The sequence below is a fragment of the Typopeltis vanoorti genome, chromosome 9 (assembly GCF_054136105.1).
Source record: "Typopeltis vanoorti isolate ZY-2024b chromosome 9, IOZ_Tvanoo_1.0, whole genome shotgun sequence".
Classification (NCBI taxonomy): Eukaryota; Metazoa; Arthropoda; class Arachnida; order Uropygi; family Thelyphonidae; genus Typopeltis; species Typopeltis vanoorti.
In genome coordinates, this window is record NC_143557.1 from 21,359,954 (window position 1) to 21,385,614 (window position 25,661).

General features: G+C 36.7%; 1 protein-coding gene across 3 annotated transcripts in view; it reads right to left on the bottom strand.

The window, feature by feature from the left end:
* Positions 1–25,661, bottom strand: part of LOC150102917 (UNC93-like protein MFSD11) — a 424,271-nt gene that overhangs the window by 152,449 nt on the left and 246,161 nt on the right. For all 3 annotated transcript variants that reach the window (XM_090398563.1, XM_090398562.1, XM_090398564.1), the window contains exon 9: positions 16,020–16,145. In XM_090398563.1, coding sequence (XP_090254689.1) covers positions 16,020–16,145 — 126 coding nt within the window. The remainder of the gene's footprint in view (positions 1–16,019; positions 16,146–25,661) is intronic.

Below are 25,661 nucleotides of genomic sequence, written 5' to 3' on the forward strand. Positions count from 1 at the left end.
ATCAAAGATAATACCATTGTTGTGAACCCAATTCTGGTTCTTCTCACAAGCTTTTCCAACAACTTAATCACAACACGACACACAGATAGGCCTATAATTTGATGCTTGAGTTCTATCACCTCCTTTATGAAGTGGCACAATCTTGCCCTCCTTCCAGTGCAAGACTCATATTAAAAAAATATGTAAAGGCAAATGTAAACTCCCTGGCACATTCCTTTAAAAAACATGATGATATGTTATCAAGTCCCACCCTTATTAACATCTAGTTTGCTCAACTCCCCATACACCTCTTGCTCACTTACAGTCAGTCTCTCCTCCCCATCATCAATGGATCTCAATCTCTCCATGAAGTCACATTCGCAAGATTGCAAGACCTTTATGAACTGCTCATATTAAGTATCTCCACTATATCTTCCACAACAGCTATCTTCATACCATTTTCTCCAATCAATGTCATCCTTCCATAATCATTCTTATTTCTCTGGCTACGTATCGAAATAACTCCCATGGATTATTTTTGGCTTCATTAGCTAACTGTCGCTCATACCTCACTTTTGCTACCGTTACTAACCAATCACCCACCTTGCCTGGTCTTTGTAATCCTCATGGAATTGGTTATTACCACTTCTCTTATGCTGCTTCCATAATGTCCTTTTTCTCTGTATCGCATGCTTAACCACCTTACCGGCCATTATGGATCAAACACGCATTCTCAAACGCTTCGTATCCATCAAATATTTCAATGTAATATCAATGGTATTACAATTTTAATATACACTTTGCATCCATGATAATCTTGACATCTATAGACGTCTTGGCCAGTAGCATAGTTAATCTTTTTATTCATCCATTTCACACTTACCTTATTTAACCTTCTAACTCTTGGAATACATTCAGACATTACTTCTGCTAGATAATTCTTGAAAATCTCCCAAGTTGTATTGATCTCTTTTCCAGTTAACTCCTTATTCCATGCTACACACTCATGCTGTCTCCTGAGCTCTTCATAATCCCCCCCCTCCTCGTAGTTCCACATATACCATTTTCTCCCAGAGAAAATTTTTCACACTGCTAGCAACCACCCAGGTAATGACTTCATGGTCACTCTCACCAATTGGTGGGTGATTGGACACCTCAATTATAATTACATCCTCTGATAAGATGATTAAATCCAAGACCCTTAATCCTTGTGTGCCCTCTGTTACATGCTGTCTGAGGTAGTCGTCCCTCAAAAACTCAAGAAACTCATTCTCTTTACTTCCAGTTGCTATCTCATCATCTCAGTCTATACTGTCATAGTTAAAATTGCCCATAATAATTACCCTTTTATTTGCTTGTCTAATTTGATTATACATTTCATAGTCACTACCATCCACATTACCAGGTCTATAATAACAACAACCAACTAAGTATTTTATTCTATTCACCTCTATCTCATACCATACTGCCTCAAAATCACTGGCACTATTTCCCTTCCTGACATAACTCTTTCAATCATCAATAGCACTACCCCTCCCTTTTTACCCTCACGAAATACATCATACCCTTCCATCTCTATTCCTGTCAGGATATCGTCCTCGTCCAACTATGTCTCACTTATTCCAACAATTTTTGGGTGAACAGACTCAATTAATGCAACCATTTCATCTGCCTTGTTTCTTACATTTCTAGCATTTGTATACAAACAAAACAGCTCATTCCTGGATCGACAGCTAGTTCCCCTGATACCACTTATTCAATGGGATTCCTCCTTGCTCAACTAAAGCCATTTCTCTTTCTGCTTATTCATTTTAGAACTCTTTTCAAATCCAACTGTTTCCTCTTGATCCCAAGTCATTCCTTTCCTTTCTACACATGCATTCACATCCTGTTGGAGTATCCATGTTTTTCACGTTGGGCTCCCCTGTCCACCCTGAGCCTCCCCATTTCCCTGTCCACTTTGCACACCCATTCTCTCATTTTCTATAGTCATGCTACTCACTTCCTCATTCATAATCACATCTTCAATCTCTCCTGCTCTTCCGCATCACTTCTCACTTGATCTGATTCATTCTCTGTACTCACTTCTCTACCGTCCAGCAGCAGTCTCTCCAAGCGACTCACACCAAAACCACTCAAATGCAGTCCATCACTCTTATATAGTTCACTTTGTCATTCAAACTCATTCCACACATTAACAAACTGCACTTCTTTCTCCTCACACATTTCAGCTAACATATCATTCATAATCCTTGCTCTCTGCCTCATCTCACCACTGTCATACCTAGGCAACACACTTACTACCTTTCCTATCACACTATTCTCTTTCGTCCATCTAAGCAACCTCCTGATATCCAATCTGAAGTTCTCTTTGTTCTCAGTCAAGAGTCAAGTCAAGTCTTTCTGTCTGGATGCACACTGTGTGTGTGATGGTGGATGGCTTCCTATCCTCTCACCATTCAATTAATACTGGGGTTCCACAAGATTATGTCCTCTCACCAACCCTCTTCCTGCTGTATATACACAGTTTTGCAGACGACAGCACACTACACTCCTTGCTTTCATTTGATAAACCTTACCCTACACAACTCATCTCAACCTACAGAACATCAATCACCACCACCAATTCCGATCTCCAAGCCATCCTACAATGGGGTTCGGATAACCTCATCAACTTCAATGCTAATAAAACCCAGTTCTGTACTATTTCCCATAAAAAAGAAACATTTTTCTCAGTATCCTTTTTGATGATACCCAAATTTCCAGACAGTTTGAGATCTCTCTCTTCTTGGAATTACCCTCACATCAAACTTCTCCTGGCAAAAACACATCACAACCGTTGCATCCTCAGCTTCAAAAAAAAATAGGATTTCTCTTTTGCTCAAGACGTTACTTCATCCCTGAACAGCTGTTAACATTATACAAATCACAAATCCACCCAGCTATTGAATACTGCTCCACATATGGGATGGGGCCCCTAAAAGCTCTCTCAAAATGCTTGACTCAATACAGAGGATAGCAATTAGACTTATTAATGACCCATCTCTTACCAATTCTCCCTCCACTTTCGTACAGACATATGGTTTTTCTGCAGTATGTATATTCTACAAATATTTTGGGAAATGCTAATCTGAAATAACATCAATAATTCCTCCACTTTCGTACAGACGTATGGTTTTTCTGCAGTATGTATATTCTACAAATATTTTGGGAAATGCTAATCTGAAATAACATCAATAATTCCTCCACTCAGTACTAAGCTCGCTGGAACATGTGCAGCTACTGCTCAACATCCCTTCACTGTACACCTAGAAACAAACAGAACAAGTTTCTTTTCCTCCTTCATCCCTGCAACTTCTGCACTGTGGAACAGTCTCCCACCTGTTGTGTTTCCCAAGGAGTACAATTTACAGTCATTAAAATCAAATGTAAACAAGTTCCTCCTTTCCCAACTCACTACTCATACACGGTAGTATTGTACTATAGGTTATTCAACCAACCTCTTGTGTATGGGCATAACTTAAAAAATAAAAAAGTCATTTGTGGCTATTAAAACTACTAACTCTTTTGCTCGCTTCCTTCTCATATCAATGCCTCAATCACTCTACTCATTCTACCTCCAGTAAAACATACCATGTGCATCCCCTTATCCAGCATACCTTTAATAATTGAGTCACCATACAAAGCCACTCATGGGTCTTTTGTTACCTCTTCCAACATGAGTTGTTTCCATCATTTTCACTCTCCCATACATTTCCCGAATTTTCTTAACTTCATTCTGCATCCATTTCATCTCTTGCCTCATCCTAATCAACTCAACTTTCGAATCTTGCGTCACATTTTCTCTGTCATTCATTCTTTCGAATTTCAAACTCTCGAACCCTGTGTCACACTTTCACTCTCATTCACCCTTTTGCGTTTTCATGCTTTCGATCCTTGCATCAAACTTTCACTGTCATTCATTCTTTAGATTTATTGAGCTTTCCAACCTTGCATCACACTATTTCCACTTTCATTCATTCTCTCAATTTCATTGCCTTCTGCCACATTTGCTTCACTTTCATCCTTCTTATCATCCATTAAGTTTTTCAGATCACTCGTTTTCTTTTTCAATAATTTTTTAACATTTTTTTGCTGTTCTTTCACACCATCCTTCTCTATCAGATGAGCACTCATTCTTCTCGCAGCATTCTTGCTACTAACACTTTCTGCCATCACCATATTTGCACTCATCAAATCCTCATATTCCATGGCTGGTCTCTTAGCCTAACCTAGTAGTAGATACTACTTATGGACACAAGTAATGGATAAGTTTGGTTGCTCTTGATATTTCTAAGGCATTAAGATTCTGGGATTGAAGCCAATTTGTAGTTTCTCCTCTTATCCTTCATGATTGTATTAGCTTCCTCTCAGTTGTTTAATCTATTTCATGGTGGACAGCTTTCTGTATCAATGTAGGAGTACTTCTGGGCTCTATATTTTCAACCACATTCTTCATCTTATACATCAATGACTTTCTCTCATCAAATCCAATCCATAGTTATGCTGATGAAAATACATTTTTTAACTCTTCTTCATTCGAGGAAACCTTGTCGTACTGAAATCATTTAAACTTCCAGATCTTCTATAACTAATGTCTTAAACACTGAGCTCCTCACCATTCTCAACTGAGGTAAAGATAATCTAGTACATTTCAATGCCATCAACATGCAATCTTCTTCTATTTTTCAGAAGAAAGATCTTACTTCACTCTTCTGATCTGCAGAAGAGACTTGTGTTACTCCTTGGGTTAACTTTCACATCTAGCATATCCTGGCATAAACACAATTACATCCATAACTCCTTGGCCTCCAAAAATTTTGATATACTTGTTCATAATACTATTTTATCTCTTACAGAACTCCGAACACAATATAACTTACAAATCTGCCTTATGTTAGAAAAGTCTTTACATATCTGAGGCAGCCCACTTAAAACTTCTTGAACTAAATTTCTTAATCATATCTGCAAGAGAACAATCTGCTTAACAGATGAACTCTCCCCACCAATCTCTTTTTTTGTAGATGCACTGTTTCTTCAATGTGTTTCTTGCATGGCTAGAGGAAACGATTTCTGCTTTCCTCTAGCCATGCAAGAACACAGCGACCAGTTAACATCCATACACCGTTGCATTCCTAACTTATCAAACCAACCATTTATTCTCATCAATTCCATCTACATTTCTTCAGTGGAACAGCCTTGCCCATATTGTTTTCTCAAATGAATACAATCCCTAGCTCTTCACTGACAGATTCCTTCATTTTTGCAATTACACAAAGAGTACTTTTGTGTTTTAGGTTTTGTGAACTCTTGCATGCAGAATTGGGATTGTGATGCGATGCGATGTGATGTGTAAAGTCATCCCATAAGTAATGTCGTTTTTAGCATAAAATAATCACTTGATAATTTAATCTTGATTAAATTATGAAGTGATTTATTGTTCATATCCTTTCAAAACTTAATGCTAAAAACGACACGACATGACATGACATGATATATAAAGTCATCCCATAAGTAATGTCGTTTTTAGCATTAAGTTTTTAGCATAAAATAATCACTTGATAATTTAATGATATAGATATATATATATATTCTCCATTTGAATCAATAACACTCTTCCAGTGTTGTAAAAGCTTCATAATGCTATTTCTATAGAATTCAGGAGGTTTGCAGGCAAAGAAGTCGCATAGGCTCAATTTCAATGCCTCTAATACAGTAGTTCTTAACCTGGGTGGTAGTGACCCCAAACTCCCCCTGGGGATACTGTGAACACTGAGGGGAGTGGTAAGCATTAGGGGTGCTGAGGGGAGGCAGTAAGTGTTATAATACTACTAACATAATAAAAGTAAAAAATGCTGTATTTAATCTAGCATCCCTATTTATACTGTATGTTTGGTAACAGTGTTCAGAATATTGTATGTCTGGCAATACTGTTCAAATTTATTCGCTACTTATTTTTAAGAATTTTGATATTGAAAGTTAAGTAATTGGGCTACATTTTGGTCTGAATTTTCTACATTGAAAATAATTAATTTGGGCTATTTTTAGCATAATCCACTACTTTTATAAGCTTTATCTGTTACTTTTCTTAACGCCTATCTGACAACCCTGGTTTGCAGTTTACAACTGGCCCATGGTAACATGTGGCACACTGGTAGCCCATTAAAATGAGTGAAAAAGAAAGTGTCGTCAATATTCAAGTGAATATTTAAAATATGAAGTTATTCCGTCTATAAATAATGAGCAGTTACCAATGTGCTTAATATGTGAAAACACTTTCTCAAAATGAGTGAAGCCTTCAAGAATGATTGAGCATTTAAGAACAAAGCATTCAAATAAAGCAAAAAAAAGGATGTGGAGTACTTTTGCAAATTAAAGTCTAAATTTAAAAATCGTCCTGGACTTAAAGGGTTGGTTGCAAAACCAAGTAACTAACAAGAGAAGGAACTTGTTGTGTCTTGCAAACTTTCAAAGTTAATTGTCAAATGTGGAAAGCCACGGACTATTGGTAAAACTCTCATCTTTCTGGCTATAAATGAAGTTTTAGATATGATGATTGTAATATGGTAAAAGTAATATGACGTCATTAACTCCTCTCAGCAATAGTTCAGAATGGCAGAGGACATTGAAAAAAAAAACTTTGATGATTTTAAAATAATAGAATATTTTTTTTGCAACTCGATAAGACAATTTGCATGACAATGAAGCTTTGTTAATGGCCTATGCGCATTATAGTTTCTATCTACTGAATAACTGAAAATTGACACAAAGGGTTCTACAATTTTTAAGGTTGTTAAAGACTTTTTTAACACTAAATACATTCCTCTCACAAATATTATTGCATGTGCAACTGATGGAGCACCAACAATGATTGGTTGTCACCATGGATTTATAGCACATTTTTTAAAAGAAGTAGTTCCAAATATTTTTACAATTCACTGCATTCTTCATAGACAACATCTTAGCAGTAAACTAGATAAGACTTTGGATGATGTTATTAAAGCAGTGAATAAAATAAAAGCCCAGTCATTGAATATCCATATTTTTCAGGAACTTTGCCATGAAACCGAAGAAGAATTTGAGCATCATTTGCTTTACACTGACGTTAGATGGCTCTCAAATGGAAACTGTCTGTGACGCTTTGATGATCTCTGTGATACTGTTTTGGAATTTCTTAATTCACATGATGAGAATATGTGTAATGTTCTAAAAAAGGAAAAGGTTGAACATCACATATCTCTCCGATATTTTCACCAAATTAAACGAGTTTAACATCAAATTTCAGGAAAGCAACGTGAGTCTTATTAAAACAAAGGGAATTATAAATGCTTTCATCAGCAAATTAACATTCTACAAGCAGAGCATTGCAAGACGAATTTTCTGCAGTTCCCAAGTCTACAAATAATAGATGATGATTTAATATTAGATACAGATTTGGATTGTTATAGTTCCCATCTTCTGACACTGAAAGAAAACTTGATCAGATTCAAAAGCTTTGATGAGCTTAAAATACCCAATTGGGTCATGAATCCATTTCTTTCTGATTCCACTTCTGTTCATCCAAATTTGTGTGAAGAATTTATTGACTTAAAAAATTATTTTGAAGTCAAGTACACCTTCAATGACGCGGGTACGAAAGATTCTGCCAAACATGCAATACAAATATTCTCAAGCTTTGGCAAGAAATAAATTACTGCTCATTGCTTTACCTTCTTCATACTTGGTCGAGAAAGGATTCAGCATCATGTTGCAATTGTTAGTTAAACAGTGAAATAGATTACAAATAAGTGAAAGAGGAGATTTGAGACTACATTTGTCAAACATTGAACCTGATATTGAAAAATTAGCAGGATCTCATCAGGCTCAGGGTAGCCATTAATGATTGGCTTATTAAATACAGTAAGTTTACATCTTTTTTGAGTAAAAATGAATTTGTAACAAAGTCGTTAATTTTTAATTAAATATCAGTTCAAATATTTTGATGGTAATTTAGGTTTGCCTAAAAGTATATTATAATTATCTTATTGAGTCATTAACCTAGTGCAAAACTGAGCAGGAGACGCCAGGCCATACAAATAGTTAAAAGGGGCGCCATGCAAAAAAATGTTAAGAATTAGTGCTCTAATGTATCGTATTGTTTTTCATTAATGAAATGTTGCAAACTTTGAAATTACTGGTAATCTGAAGGTGCAAGATCAGGAGAATATGGAAAATGTGGAAGCTTTTCCCAGCCAAGTTCCTCAATCTTGATATAGATGATTCTTGCATTATGAAGGCGTGCGTTATCATGATGAAGAATAACACCCTTTTGAGTGACTAGAGAGCACCTCTTATCTTTTAGTTTTTGATTCAATCGATCGAGTCATTCACAATATATTTTGGTTTTGTGGCAAGAGTTCAAAGTGTATAATACAAGAGATATCCCAACAAATGTTGGGATATCTTATGAAACGAAACCTTCTGAGGGTGAAGGTCTTGTTTTGGCTGAGGTTTAGCCTGTTCCCCTGAGTGAACCCATTGCATTTGGTGCTTAACAGTCTTGTAAAGGGTCCACTTTTCATTACTGGTGACTATACGACTGAAAAATGGAGATTGAACCTCTTGAGAATGAAGAGCACGGCAGATGTTAATGTGCTCTCTTTGACTGTTGTTCATCACTTTGTAAGGAACCCACTTGCCAAGTTTAGACTCTATTCCAAGTTCTTGCAAATGGTGATGGATAATGAATTAAGATATTTTGCTAAATCTTCAACAGTGTTGTGCTATATCTTCTACAGTTGCAATAATGGAAGCTGCAATAGCAGCTTCCAGCAAATCATTATCGAGAGAGAGAGAGACAGGGCACCCAGAGTGTGGGGAGTCTTTCAAGCTAAAGTTCCCTTGTTGAAATTTCTGGAACCATCACTGGCACTTTCGCACATACAAAACATTATCACCAAAGCCCACTTGCACATTTTTTCCAGTGTTAGCAGCACTGTTGCCTTTTTTGAACTTATAAAGCATTATATGCCTAACGTGCTCTTCAGTGACCTCAATAGAGTAATACAGGGTTATTTAAATAACTTCTGTATGATGCTCTTGCAAGGTGGAATTCCTTAGAATGAGGCCGCCTCAGCTTAGTAGTACTTATAAAGCTTTAAAAATTCATGTTTAGACAGGTCGAGGCAGGTTTGAACGACATTACTTTTGAGATGACCTGATATACATCATATCATATCATCTTATATATATCATATCAACCTTATATATTAAGGCAGTAAACAGGACTTGCAAGAAATAATTAGTTTATTAAAAGGTACAATGTTTCATCTGCTTACATCAAACTTCTTCAGGTGTAAGAAAAGAAAACTGTGAATCTGCAAGATTCAAGGTAACCAGCAATGTGCCTCTAGGATCAATCCTTGGCAAATTGTTATTCAATCTCTACATTAATAATGATATTGGGAAGGATTTGACATGCAGCATAGAGTCATTTCACGATGATGGTATTATATGTAAGGTAATCAGGTAATGTAAGGTAATGCATACTGATATGCAGTACTTGCAGAATGATTTGAATAGGCTGGAATTATGGGCACAGGAAAATGGACGCCAGTTCAATGTCTCTAAATGTAAAGGCATGCACTTTGGTTTGATTAGATACCCAGTGTCATATTATATTGGTGGGATTATGCTAGAAGAAGCTGATCAGGCTAGGGATCCAGGAGTATTAGTAGATAGGAAGTTGAATTTCAGAGACCATGTAGCAAAGATTGCAAATACAATTCAAAAGATAATTATAATGCCGAAACAAACTGACATGTAAAGATAAGGTGGTTATTTTGGCTCTTTACCGGGCCTTGATAAGACCTCAGTTGGACTATTGTGTGCAGGTCTGGTCTCCTGGTTTCCATTGTGATTCTGATACAGTGGAGACAGTGCAAATGACAGTGTTAAAAATGATATCAGGATTGTGGAATACTAATTATGAAGAGATTGAGAATTTGTAGACTGCAAACAGGAGAAAGAGGGGTGATATGACTGAGACTTACAAACTTCTGAAAGGGTCATACAGGATTTCAATTGATGGAATTTTTCAATTTTTGGAGGGTGAGGAAAGGACAAGAAGGCATTCTTGGAAACTGAGAATGAATGCCGCTAAGAAGAGGGGGGGGGGCAGTGAGGGTTAAATTTTTCTCTCATAGGGAGGTGTGTGATTGAAATGGATTGCCATTGGATGTTGTGAGTGAAAGCAGTGTGAATGAATTCAAGAATAAGTATGATAGCTGGTGTGTGTAGTATGTGGCCTCCCTCAATGACTCCCTGGAGGTCTCTCTTAATAATAATAATAATTTTTTTCTCTGACCTAGAAATATATCAATGGACACCATAGCGTGAAAAACAACCAGCCATGGTACCACCTTAAGATGTAGGATCTCCTTTCACTGCGATGGCTGCAGCAGTTCTATGGCACATGCCTTCCACATGTGTACGATAGTGATCAATCAGAATATTGGACCATTCTTCCTATAGGCATGTAATGAGGTCTTTGACTGTTTTAGTTGGATGTTTCTTGATCTCACTTGGCGATCCAGTTCATTCCCAGATGTTCAATAATGTTGAGATCAGGACTCTGTGGAGGCCAGTCAAGTGCAGAGATGTTTGACATGGTGCAACGTGGAGACAATAGTCAGTTCCATAGAAATGCCACAAAATAGGAAACATTCAATTGTCACAATGCTCAGATACCTCTCGGATTTCAATGTTTGTAGCACCACAAACAGAGGTCAGACACAAAACAAGGAAAAATGGGACCATACAATTACATAGCCACCTCTGAATTAAATAGTTGGGGGTTAAGCAATCTGGGTGACTTTCACTGGGCATTCACTACACTCATCCATCTACTCAGTAGAGGGTATAGCATGATTTGTCATTCCGTAACATTTTCCAAGCTTTCACATCCCACTGTACACAATCTTTACACCACTAAAGACAATACTGCATTTTGGTTTGGGTAATGGCTTGCATAACGAGGTCCTGCCATGGAAACTCAGATTGCGAGCCTCAGTTCCGAATGTTTTTGTGTAGATTCATGTTCCAGTCAATGCCCCAGAACTCCACATTCAACATGTCAGCTGATGAATGACAGATTTTACATATTATCCTTCGTAGCATCCTATGGTCACATTCAGTGAGTGTTGTAGGTCATTCACTGTGAGTAGCACTTGTGGTTGAATCTCTGCACTTCCATCTCAGTATGGTATGACTGATTGTTGATCTGGGATGGCGAATTTGTCAACAATTTGCAAACAGATAGCCCTGAAACAAACTCCATCAGTTCCCTTCATGCAGTCATTTCACCTGAACACAGTTGCACTGATTTGGGAGCATCATATTCCTTCAATTTATACCAGCTAAAAATACCTGACTATATGGCATGATGCACTTTGTCCATGGGGGTGGGTCAGTTGATTTCTTTCCAAGCAGTATGTATGTATGTATGTGTGTATAAAAGAAAGAATTTATAAGGCAGAACACCAAAATAAAATGATAACAATTTTAAATTCCTGACACAGTTCTAACAGTTCCTTCAAGAAAAGGGTGATCATTATGGGTGATTTTAATTATGGCAATATAGACTGGAATGAAGAGATAGCAACTGGAAGTAAAGAAAATGAGTTTCTTGAGTTTTTGAGGGATAACTACCTCAGACAGTATGTAACAGAGGGCACAAGAGGATTAAGGGTCTTGGATTTGGTCATCTCATCGGAGGATGTAATTATCAATGAGGTATCAAATCATCCACCAATTGGTGAAAGTGACCATGAGGTGATTACTTGGGTGGTTGCCAGCAGTGCAAGGACCCCTGTGAAAAAAGGGTATATGTGGAACTACAAGGGGGGTGATTATGAAGAGCTCAGGAGACAGCTTGCAGGTGTAGCATGGAATGAGGAGTTAGCTGGAAAAGAGATCAATGCAGCTTGGGGGATTTTCAAAAAATATTTAGTGGATGCAATGTCTAAATGTATACCACGGGTGAGAAGGTTAAATAAGTTAGGTGTGAGATGGATGAATAAAGAGATTAAGCATGCAATACAGAGAAAAAGGGCATTGTGGAGGCAGCATAAGAGAAGTGGAAGTAACCAATTTCATGAGTTCTACAAAGACCAGGCAAGGAGAGTGACTTGGTTGGTGAGAGTAGCTAAAGAGAGGTATGAACAGCAGTTAGCTAATGAAGCTAAAAAGAATCCTAGGGAGTTTTTTCGATATGTAGCCAGCAAAAGAAAGAATGATTATGGAAGGATGACATTGATTGGAGGAAATGGTATAAAGACAGCTGTTGCAGAATGTGTGGTGGAGATACTTAATGAGCAGTTCATAAAGATCTTTCAATCTTGTGAATGTGACTTCATGGAGAGATTAAGAGCAGTTGATGATGGGGAGGAGAGACTGACTGTAAGTGAGCAAGAGGTGTTTGGGGAGTTGAGTAAACTAGATGTAAATAAGGCTGTGGGACTTGATAATATATCACCGCGTATTCTGAAGGAATGTGCCAGAGAGTTGACACCTGCCTTGACATATTTTTTTAATATGAGTCTTGCACTTGGTCAAGTCCCTAAAGAGTGGAAGGAGGGCAAGATTGTGCCACTTCATAAAGGAGGTGATCGAACTCAAGCATCAAACTATAGGCCTATCTGTGTGTCAGGTGTTGTGGTTAAGTTGTTGGAGAAGCTTGTGAGAACTAGGATCCAGAGTTGGGTTGACAACAATGGTATAATCTTTGATGGACAGCATGGATTTGCTAAAGGGAGGTCGTGTTTTAGTAATCTACTTACTTATTACAATAAAGTGACTGCTTCCTTGGACAGAGGAGAAGGATACACAGTAATATACTTGGATTTCGCAAAAGCTTTTGATAGAGTACCTCATGATAAGTTGACAGTCAAACTAGAGCAGATGGGGTTGGATATTAGATTAGTGCATTGGATTGGAGACTGGCTGTCTGATAAGTATCAACAAGTTGTGTATGGGGGTGCAATATCCAGGAAAAGGAAAGTCACTAGTGGAGTGCCTCAGGGATCTGTTTTAGGGCCATTACTATTTAACTTGTATATTAATGATATTGGCAAAGATTTGGATGGAGATATTCAGTTGTTTGCAGATGATGCAAAGTTGGGACGAACCATAAAGAGTAGTGAAGATGTTGTGGCCTTGCAAGAAGACTTGAATAAATTGAGTGATTGGGCAAGCAAATGGGGATGTGAGTTCAATGTTGCAAAATGTAAGGTTTTAAAATTTGGAAAACAAAGATGGGATGCAGAATTTATGCTTGGTGAGAATATATTGTTGGAAGTAGAGGAAATAAGAGATCTGGGAGCGATAGTGGATAAGGATCTAAAATTTAGGGGTCACATCGCCAAAATTGTGAAGACAACACAAAGACTTCTGGGAATGATGAGGAGGACACTGACGTGTAGAAGTAGTGAGATTCTTGTTCCATTGTATAAGGCTTTGATTAGGCCACACATGGACTATTGTGCCCAGATTTGGTCACCTGGTTTTCAGAAGGATGAAGAGATGTTGGAAAGGGTCCAAAGGCGACTGACTAAGGTAGTTTCTGACCTCTGGAATGTCGAGTATGAGGAAAGATTGAAAAGATGTAATTTGCAGAGACTAGTGGAGAGAAGGAAGAGGGGAGATATGATAGAGACCTACAAGTTGGTAAGGGGTTGCTATAGGATCAATGGTGGAGAAGTTCTACAGCGAATAGTGGGAGATCATTGGAGAACCAGAGGTCATCCCTGGAAACTGTATAAAGAGGGTGTGAGTAGGGGAGTGAGAGGCAGGTTTTTTTCATGCAGAGTTGTGAATGATTGGAATGCCTTGCCTGAGAGTGTGGTGTCTGCAAGGAGTTTGAATGTGTTTAAGACCCGGTATGATGAGATGTGTGTGAGATAAAAGGACCTCCTAGATGAGTCTTTGACTCCATGAGGTCTTGTTTAATAATAATAATAATAATAATAATAATAAATAAATATTTTAAAAATGGCATTACTTTACTTTACATTGAATACTATGAATACAGTGTTACTTTGTAATTACAATGCTAAAGTGGCTTCTTTCCCAGTGTATAAGATTTCAAGGTTCCTACATCCATCAAAACCTTCACATTTCCTATAAAGAAACCATGACTATATAAAAAATTCATTGCTTCTGTGGTATTTGCTATGTAAGCCAGACAGGATTGTCTAGAGATGCTCATGTCTGAACATGTAAAGGATGTTTGGCAAGAAAAGAAAGCACAGATTGGAATTAGCATTCCACACAACAAATATAGGCCACCAAATATTTTGGCAAAAAACAAAAATGCTGTATATTGATAACTGTTTTAATAGAAAATTTATAGAAGCTTCAGAAATGCTCCATACCCCACACAGTGTAACAAAAACCAAGGTTTAATATTACACCAAATTTGGTCTACATTCATCAGACCAAATTTGGATTTTGATTGTTGGATTTTGAGCAAATCCAACAATCGTGGAACTGGGATATGACATGATTTATGCACAGAATGTGATATCAACAACTAGCATTGTTCAAATCTCTTGGATATTATTTAATCCAACCTTTTTTTTTTTTTTACTCTGTTTATATGTACTAGTATACTGAAGTTCTCACAACATCCGTTAAGTGTAATCAATATTTTCTAATCTGTTTTATACAAGTATTGTACTCTTGACTAAGTTAGTCCAGGAAATTATAAAAATTTGTTGGATTATATTGTTTATTGCAAGAAAATCTATTTTGAGCTAGAAACATGAAGTCTCCATACTGGAAATGAAGGAAATTAAGTTGTAGCTTTATGTTTGTTTCAGTATGCAAAACAGAAAATAGAAAATTTGAGGAATTCACACCACCTCCACCCCAAATTTCTTTAAGAATATTTACTTCTTAAAAAATTTAAGAAGTAAATATTCCAGTTAATTTTTGAGATTTTATTAATGAACTTTAATTTGTCAGGAGTCTCGCACAAGAAGTTGAATTTCAAATTTCTTTTTGCCTATGGAGATCTTGGGATTTTTTTATTTTTAGATGTTTGCTATAATGAGTGAGTTTGTATTAACAGCATTTTCTATAGTGAGTGAACTATATAAAAATTAGTAATGAGCATGACCTATGGATGACCAAACAGAAAGCTGAAGAAATGTATCTGGAACTAGAAAAATCAATGCAAGAGATAGGGATAAAAATTTATGATTAATACTAGGAAGAATCTGAAAATGGGAAACCTTGAAATAGAAAAAAAAAAAAAAGTGACAAATCAAATGTTTAGGCATAGTGATTACTAGCCAACCAAATGAGTCGGTGGAAATGCAGATTCGAATGAAAATAGGTAATCAGACTTTCTTTTCTCTCATGTGTACTCAAAGTTCAAAAGATATTCATTGGAAGACTAAAATAAAAATGTATAAATTGATAATTCACCCAATTGTTACATATGGATGTGAAACCTGGATATTTACAGAAAGGGTGGAGTAATTTGATTTCAGCTTTTGAAAGGAAAATTCTTAGAAAAATATTTGGCCCAATGAATGATGATAATCTCTGGAGGATCAGATAAACCATGAGTGATATCAACTTTATAAAAAATCCACAATATCTAATATAATCAAGTTCAAAACACTCCAATGGACAGGAGATGTTTTTCTTATGGAAAATGACAATATTCTTAAGAAGACAATAAATAGTAAAATTCTTGGTAAAAGACCAAAAGGAAAACCTAGAAAACGATGGATATACACCATTAAGCCAAACTGCAACATTATATTACAATGTTATAACTGGAGAACTAAAGTTTTGAAAAGACAGAGTTATAGGCAACAAATCCAGGAGACCAAGACCCAATTTGGGCTGCAGAGTCATAATGAGAAGATGATTTAAAAGTTCTTGCAAGTTTGAATCAAAAATGTTTCAGTACTATTAAAAACTACAATATGATATATATATTTTTATTATACCTAATATTTCTCCAACTCCAATTAATATTCCAGACAGGGCTGCATATTTTGTAGCATCATCTCCAAGTTTCCGAGTAAATCCAAGACTTGCTCCATATACACCACTGAAGAAGGATAATTCAAGTCCTAATTCACAACACAAGAAATGTTTAAAATATATTAAGGATGTATTTTTTAAGAAGTTATACGTCATATGATATTTGAAATTTTGCAAGAAAATAGATACATTTTGAAGTTCTTCCAGAATAGATATTCTTGAAATAATCATGACATTCTTTGTGTGTTTATAAAAGAAATTTTGCAGAATACTCAAAATGAGGTATAAATTTAACTGTGTAGTGGAACACATTGGGTGTTATTATTTCTACACTGCTTGGAAAGAAATCAACGAACATCAGAGTGCAAGGACCAAACAGCCATGGCACCCACCTTAAGATGTAGGCCCTCTTTTCATTGCGATGACTGCAGCAATCCTATAGGACATACTTCCACAAGTATACTGTAGCAATCAATGGGAATTTTGGACCATTCTTCCTAAAGGCATGTAAGGAGGTCCTGGACTGTTGTGAGGCAGACATCCCTTGACATGACCCAATGCTTCATTTCATCCCACAGATGTTCAACAGAGTTGAGATCAGGAATCCATGGAGGCCAGTTAAGTAAGGTGACGTTAATGTCCATAAACCATACAGTTATGGTAGCAGCCTTATGACACAGTGCAATGTCTTGCTGAAAGAGACAATGGCTGGCTCCATAGAAAAGCCACAAAGTAGGAAGCAATTGATTATCCAGAATGCTCAGATACCTCTCGAAGTTCTATGTTCGCAGCACCACAGAGGTCTGAGGCAAAACCAGGTAACAGGACCATACCATCACACTGCCACCTCTGAATTTCATAGTTGGGGTTATGCTCTCTAGTAAGAGACATTCACCGGGGCATCTGCCATAACTGTCCACTCAGTAGAGGGTGTAGCGTAATTTGTTCCTCCATAACACAGCTTTCCAACCTTCCATGTCCCATTGTTCACATTCTTTGAACCACTAAAGATGGTGATGTAAGTTGGTTCCAGTAATGTGGGGCTTGCATACTGCAGTCCTACCATCGAAACCCATATTGTGAGCCTTCGTTCTGAATTTTTTTGTGCAGATTTGTGTTACAGTCAATGCCCAGAACTCTACATTCCGCTTGGCTGAAAAATGGTGGTTTTCACATATTATCCTTTGTAGCACCTTATACTCATGTTCGGTGAGAGTGGTGGGTTATCCACTGTAGATAGCAATTTCAGTTGACTGCCTGTGCTTCTATCTCATTATGGCATCAATGAATGTTTTCCTGGGATGGCCAATGTCAACAATTTGCCAAACAGGTTGGCCTGCAACATGGCATCCTATCATGCCTCTTTCAAACTCTGTCATTTCCCTTCTCACAGGTATTTCACTTGGACACAGTTGCACTGACTTAGGAACATCATTCTCCTCCAATTCATACCAACTACAAACATGACTTGTTATGGCTTAATGTACCGTATCTTGCCGGAGCTGTCCATTGACTTCTTTTTTGGGCTTTATCCAATGGCCTAGGAATTAACTACATATTTTCATAAAAAGTGAGATGTCCCTAAAAGTGCCACTTTCTGAAGTTCAAACAGTGTTATATCTAGGCTCAACTTTTCTAGATGTTTTCCACATATTCTCTCGGTGTTGGTCTTAGCACTCCTATGACAATTGGTACTGCTGTTGCTTTGCCTTACTGTTCCAAATGTTTATGAATTTCAATCTCCAGATATATCTGAAGGCATACTCAAGTCACATTAGGTTCCAGACTGCTGTCGTAGCAAATCACTGTTTTTATTTTATTTTATTTTGCTTAGTAGTAGATGCATGTAGTGGTTGAATAGCATGGGCTTTTTTCAATTGATGGTAAGTTAGCTGATCTCATATGGAGGTAGCAAATTTTTTTCTCCCAGAAACTACTGAGGTTTTTCATCCTGCATACATGTAAATCAGCTATGAGAACACACACAATTTGCCACATCCTCTGCTATGTATATCCAATCCATATCACTGCATGGGTGCAATGCATGATTCACTGCCATGAATTTTTGTGTTTTATGATTAAATACATCCAAATCAACTTGTGTCCAATCAAATATCCCTTTGAGTATCTGATTACAGGGATGGCCTATGTATTGATTGCTCTCACAATACTGCCTCCATTCAGTTTAGGCTTTAGAACTTTTGTAACTCTTTTCAGATATTCAGACTCTGTTTTCATTTTCAATTCTGAACTCAAAAAAATGTGATCTACCTCTAGGATTTCTAGGAATTTGTAAGATTCAATCTGGGGCAATTTTTCAATTTACTTTCCACCTGCAAATGTGATTTCTTTGCTGCCTGTAAACTTAAACTATGGAGAGTGTTGTGCATTTCTCAAGTCCAAATTTCATGAAGATTCAGACTGTATTGAGTGTCTTGATGAATTTCCATACAGTTTAAGATCATCCAAGCATAACAGAGCTGGTATTTTTCCTGATTGCTTTGATGTTTGATATTCAAAGCTGGTTTTCTTTAGAATTAATGTTAGAGGAATCATTGCTAGGAAGAACAATAGAGATGATAGGGAGTGACCTTAGAAATTCTTCTTTTGATTATTCGCTGTACCCAGATTGTCTCCATTGACTATCGGCTGAGATTTATATGTACTCATGGCTGTTAAGAATTTTCTGATGTTTTTGCTCACTTTAAAAATTTCTAGACAGTTTCTTATCCAAGTATGCAGCAAAGAGTTGAATGCTTTCTTGGAATCAAACTTTGCAACATATAAGTTAGGTTTTGATCTTTCTTAATTTTTCAAAATCGTTTTGTCAATTAACTGGTTTTTTGGTCCTCTAGAGTTTCTGCAACATCCCTTATGTTCACCAGGTAGAAGTTGGTGTCATGATAAATACTGACTAATCAATGTTGCTAGAAGTCCAGTGAATAACTTAAATGTTATTAGCAGGCAAGCACAGGGTGGTAATTACTTGGAATTGTTTATTTTTCTTATTTTTGAAAATCAGAATTGTCCTTCAAGTTGTCATCCACTCTTCCATTTTAACTGTTGGCAATAGGTTGCTAAATTATTGAGCCAATCGATCATGACTACTGGGTAATTGTTTGAACCAAAACCTATGCAATTCATCTTTGTCTGGTGCAGTCCAGTTCTTCACTTTCTCTGCTTGCCTTTGGATCATTTCTGTGGTTATGAAAGTCTTCCATCCAGATGTTGTTCAATTGTTTATCAACATCTTTTATCCAGTTAGCATTATTATATTCTGTTGGATTATTCTGGAAATGTTTTCAGAACTTGAGTGTTTCCTCTGCATTCAGGTGTTCAACATTATTTTTAAATTTCCTATCAATCTTTTGGTAAAACTAATGCTGGTTAATCATGTACTAAATGTTTTGCCTGTTCATTCTGCTTTCACAGAGAATGATCTTATTTTGCTGTGGCCACAATTCTTTGTTTTAATTTTTCTGATACTTTGGATTATTGATTTTGTTTCAAGGTTGTATCACTTTACTAGACTGCTCTTGATATTTTCCTGTTTAAGTTTTCCTTGTTTTAAATTCTTTAAATTGCTAACATCTGTTCAAAGCTTGTTTATTTATAATTCTAAATGTAATTTCCATTTTGGAGTGACTTGTTTTGGTTTATTTGTCTGTTTTATTGTATAGTCAAGTTCTTTTTTAACTACAACACTGTACATCAGCTGATTTGCTTCTCCAACTGTTTTTGTAGGTATTGTTTCTATTAGCAACTTGGTGTTGCACAATATTGCAGCAAGATCATCTCTATGGCTTCGGTTTGGTGTCAACAGTCGCTGCTTTCTTTTGTGCTATTTGTTCTACAATCACAAGTTTCAGTTCTTATTGTCTAGCATTTAAACGATCCTGTTGGTTATCATTTGGATTATCTGTATTGGAAATTTACCTGAACTATTTCTTCCATGGGCCGTGCAGCTGCCTCAAGTGTTTTCTAGTATTCCATGACAATGTCTTTGCAATTCTTCAAGTCGAACATCACTGAGAACTTTGTTTCTTACAAAAGATCTTTGTAGAAAGATCATCAATTGTTGCTGTGACTCTGGTATCAAGGAATTTCTGTTTCCAGGTTTCATACATTCTCTTTTGGTATCCTCCTGATGCTGCATTTGATTGATAATAAGACTGCACAAACATCATTTTCAAAGTCTATTTCTTTCATTTTAATTGTTCTTTCTTCCAGCTGAATTTCAGTTCTTTGATATAGAAAAAGGAGTCTGAAGCCCATTGATTGCCTGATGCACAGGAGCTATAGAATCAAATGTGGTCCTTGGCCTGGGGGACAACTGATCCAGTATGGATTACTTTTTTTCTTCCATTTCACCATTATTATTATTATTCAGGACCTCCAAGGAATCGTAGGACTCATCATGGAAGACCCAGCTTAGACAATACATAATGTAACATACCACACCTTAGACTCATTTCACCATGTGCACGCTGACCACTTTATCACGCAATGAATTCCATGGTCCAACCACACTCCACAGATACAAAAAAGCTACTTCTCACCCTACTTCCATTACAAGGGGGCCATCTCAACTTCCAGAGATGGCCTCTTGTCATTCTTCCTTTCCCTTGTTATTTATTTATTGATTGTATATAATAGAAAAAAAAAAAAACACGTGACATCAAAAAATATAAATACATATTTGTGCAGACAATAAAAATGAGACAGGTAGTGTACATATACAAATAACACTTAATAAAGTCACTAAAATTTTAAATTAGTTCAGGTAGTCATTCAAGAGCTGACAGATCTGCCTCAAAAAAGTCTCTCAGGTCACTAGGGTAGGCTCTTATGCTGCAGTCTTCACAATGTGCCAGATAGTTTGGTTTATGGCCCCACATTGGGGGGTGTAGGTGATCTTCCCCACTTGTGCAAGCTGTCTGCACAGATACCATGTCCTTTGCATATCCTATTTAAGCTTTTCCATAGATGACGTGGAAACTCAATCGCTTTTGGATTTTGGTTGGGAAGGATATACTAGTTTAAGTCTGGTGGCGATTTTTCTTTCCAAGTTTCTAGTCATTTTGAATTAATGTTGAAATCGCTATTTACTAGTTCTTCAGCCAGTATTAGTGGTGGTTTTCAGGATTTAAGGCAATTTATACTTACATGTGGGAGATCTTCATGTATTGGTAACAGGGAATTGCTGTTTATTTTTTTTGTACTCTTTTATGAGAGCATCTTGTCTGTGCAGATTTGGTTGTGCAATGTTGCTCAAAGTTGAAAGCCAGTAAAGGGAAGTGGATTTGACACAGCCTGTTATTGTCCTCATCGCTGCATTTATTTGCATGTCAATTTTCTTCATATGAGGACTGTTTAGCCATACTGGTGAACAATATTCTGCTGCAGAGTAGACTAGGCCCAACATGGAGCATTGCAGTGCAGTAACAGAAGAAACCCCATGTAGAACTTACACAGTTTTTGTATGATGTTATCACAGGTTCTGATCTTTAAAGAGATATTATCCAGATGTCTTTTGAAAGATAGTGTTCTATCCACGGTAACACCCAGATAGTTAGCAAAATCTTGGCGATGCAGCATTGTGTTGTTAAAGCTGACCTGAAGTTTCCCATTTGCCAGTTTGGTGTTTAGGTGAAAAGAGTAAACCTCGGTCTTATTGAGGTTTGGTGTTAGCCTCCATTTATGAAAGTATTCCTCCCCAATGGTTCTAAGGTCATCTGTGAGAAATCTTATGTTGGGTGGTGAGGGCGATATATTATCAGCATAAGCAAATTTTCTTGACCTAGTTGTCAGTAGATCAGATGTATATAAGTTGAATAAGATTGGTACTAATACTGAGCGCTATGGGAGGTTGTCGAGCTTTTTCAGTTTGCTCATTTTGTTTCCTAGGACCACATGAAAGAACCTGTCAGAAAGCATGTTACCAATAAGTCGTACAATGGATTGGCATGGTATGACTTGTACCAGCTTATATAGCAACCCCTCTTTACATACGGCATCATTTGTGGCAGTAAGATCAACAAAAACAACAGAAGTTTTCAAACATCTCTGAAAGCCTGCCTCGATATGGGTAGTAAGGCTTAGTACCTGGTCCGTACAACTATGCTGAGCCCTGAAGTCTGCTTTCTCAACAGGGATAACTTCAGATATTTTTGGCCCAATTCTGTTAAGGAGGAGTCTTTTAAGGAGCTTATAACAGCAACTGAGGAGTGCAATTGGGCAATAGCTATCTGCTTGATCTTCAGGCTTGTTGGATTTTAATATGGCTATTATTTTGGTTCTCTTAAAGGCTGTTGGAAGGTTTCCTGTCCTTAAAATGTGAGAAAAGAATCTTGTTATCCACTGATGAGCATTTTTTCCATCAGTTAACCAAGAATTCAGGATGAATACCATCAAACCTGATGCTTTGCCAGTTTTAACTTCCTTTAAGGCCTTGGTTATTTTGTCTGTGGTAAATTCTCTTGAAAATTGGGAACTATCAGCTGCACCTTGTTGTAAGTTTCTGAGTGATCTTTTAACCTTCCGTGTGTGTTGATGATCTTGAAGGCTCTAGACAGAGAGGTTATTTGACAGGCAATTTGATCTGGAGTCACCAAAGGATCTTTACAAGTGACTGGGTTACTTCCACCTAACGTCTTTAATAGGCTCCATGCTTTTCTACTTGATTTTTTAAAGTCTGTCCTCTGTACTTTTTATCCATTTTTCTCTGTGCTCGTTATCAAGCTTCTGGAGTAATTCATCAGCTGTCAGAGTCACCAGATTCTAAATAGACTTGGTATAGCTCTTCACAGTCTTTATTCCAGCCAAGTATGTATTCTTTTCAGAAACCCCATGGAATATACTTCTTTGCTGTTGATACGACTGCTCCAATGAATCTGTTGTAGTTTTCACTCATAGGTGGTATCCATCTTACCATTTTATCCAGTTCTTGTGAAAAATCATTCCAGTTTGCTTTCCTAAAATTCCATCTTGGTCATGGAATGGACTGTATTATTGGTATTTGCATTCCTACTTCTACCGATACTGAGCGATGTTGGCTGTGTGAAAAATCTTCAAGGACTCATCTTGTTGTGTTTAGCGGCTGATTTTGCAAATTTTGGGTAACAAAGCAGGTATTCCCTCTTCCATGCTGCAGCCTTAAAGGTTCCTTTGTCCTTTGCATCAAAGCTAAGAATGTTTTCCTTTCCCTTGTTCTACCATATCAAAAATCTCCCTCATGACAATCTTGTAAATACCTTTCAACAGTGTAATGTGTCAAACAATGTCACCCTGCAGCCTTAAAGGTTCCTTTGTCCTTTGCATCAAATATTAAGCTAAGAATGTTTTCCTTTCCCTTGTTCTACCATATCAAAAATCTCCCTCATGGCAATCTTGTAAATACCTTTCAACAGTGTAATGTGTCAAACATGTCACCCCTTTGTCTTCTACCAAACACTGTTTCATGACCCTAGTCTATCCTCATAACTAACATAGTAGAGTCTTGATATCATTTTGATTATCTATCCACCTCTGTATCCTCTTCAAGTCCCAGTATCCAGATATGACAGAACAGTTCAGATGTCATCTGATCAGGACTTTATATGAAATCACTACTCTTTTCTCTAATGATCAGTGTCCTTCTTAGTATTACAGCAATCTCCAGGTTTCCTTCAGGTGATCGAGAGGATTGCTGCAATAATAAGCTTCAAATTTTTATCAACAATTACCTGAAGATTCCTTGCCCGATCCACTTCATGTAGTATAGATCCATCAACAGATTATGCAGCCTCCCATCTGTAGATCCCAAACGGCAAGACCTTAGTTGCACTAAACTGGCATCCCCATTCATTCACACACCTTTCCAGCTTATTCATGTCCTCTTGAAGAGCCGAAACATCAGCACTATTATTAATATATCCCCTCCAAAGCTTTGCATCATCTGCAATTAACTAAATATATCCATCTGATCCCAGACAATACCATTGACATAAAGGTTAAAAACAAGGATCCAAATACTGATTCCTGTGAAATTACACTCGTGAACCTCCTCATCCTTGACATAGCTTCCCTGTACACAACTTTCTGATATATATCAGTCATCGAGTTTCCAATCTATTTCACTAATCTGATATCTAACCTCATATATTGCAACTTAAATTTCAACTTATCATGTAGCACCCTATCAAATGCCTTTGCAAAATCCAAAAAAAGGGCAGTATATGCTTTACCATCATCAACTGCTCTTGTCACTTTGTTATTAAAAGATAAGCAAATTACTGAAACAAAAGTGCCCTTCATCAAATTCAAGTTGATTTTCAAAGAAAATATTACTCTCCTCTTCCCAATTTTATATATGATCTCTTATTAATTTCTCCAAAATATTAACAACCACAGAAGAAATACAAACTAGTCTATAGTTTGATGCCTGCATTCCACCACCAGCTTTGTGCAACAGCACTATCTTACGTTTTCCTTTTATTCATTGGGTATTTTCCCAGTAGCTAGACTTTCACAGACCAGCTTAGTCAATGGATCTGTCAGTTCCATAGCACATTCTCTCAAAATACATGTAAAATCTTATCCAGTCCCACTGTCTTATTGACTTCCAGAGTAATTAGTATTCAAATGAAATGCTTTTAAATTTAGCTAATATTAAATGAACACTGTTCATGCATATGTTCAAATTAAAGTAAGTCTGTTTATGTAATATATGCATTACTGAGACCTGTAGTCAAAAATGACTACAGCAGTAATCATTTTACTGCTGTAGAAATTTCTCCATTTAAAAGTATATAAGCAAGGGGGGGGGAATGCATTCTCACACTGTGGAAAATCTATCTATATATATATATATATATATATATATATATATATATATATATATAAAACACTTAACATATGACTTTGCTTAAGCTATTTAATTTGTATTATATGTGCAATTAAGTAATAATAATAATAATACACCTTAAATTAATTATTATCATTAAATACAGAAAACATAATGTAAAATGAAAATATAATGTAAATAAAATGAAAATGTCTAAATATTGGGTTGTATAAGTTTGAATCTACATAAACTGAACATGTGTAGACAGAGGAGTTACTGTATTCTGAAATATGAATAGCAAGCTATAGTATTTTTATTGCAATGGTTCATACCACAGTTATGAATTATGAAAGCAAAACTAATGAATAAAAAAAATTTAGATCATGACAACTTCCATGTGCAAGTTTTACCATATACTACTACTTATATAATTATTTATATAAGTAGAAGTATATGGTATTTTTATCAAGAGGTTATTTGACAAGCAATTAGATCTGGAGTCACCAAAGGATCTTTACAAGTGACTGGGTTACTTCCACCTAACTTCTTTAATAGGCTACATTATTATTATTATTATTTTTGGGCTACTCCAGGGAGTCCTTAGACTCATCGAGAGAGGCCCTAAACATCATGTCCATACAACTATACGACATTCTCACAGTATCATACTTTGCCTTGAACTCACTCACTGTCGTAGCACCCACAACAGACTCTGGCAGCTTATTCCACTCATTTACCACTCTAAAAGTAAAGAACCCAGCTCTAACACCACTGCTAACCA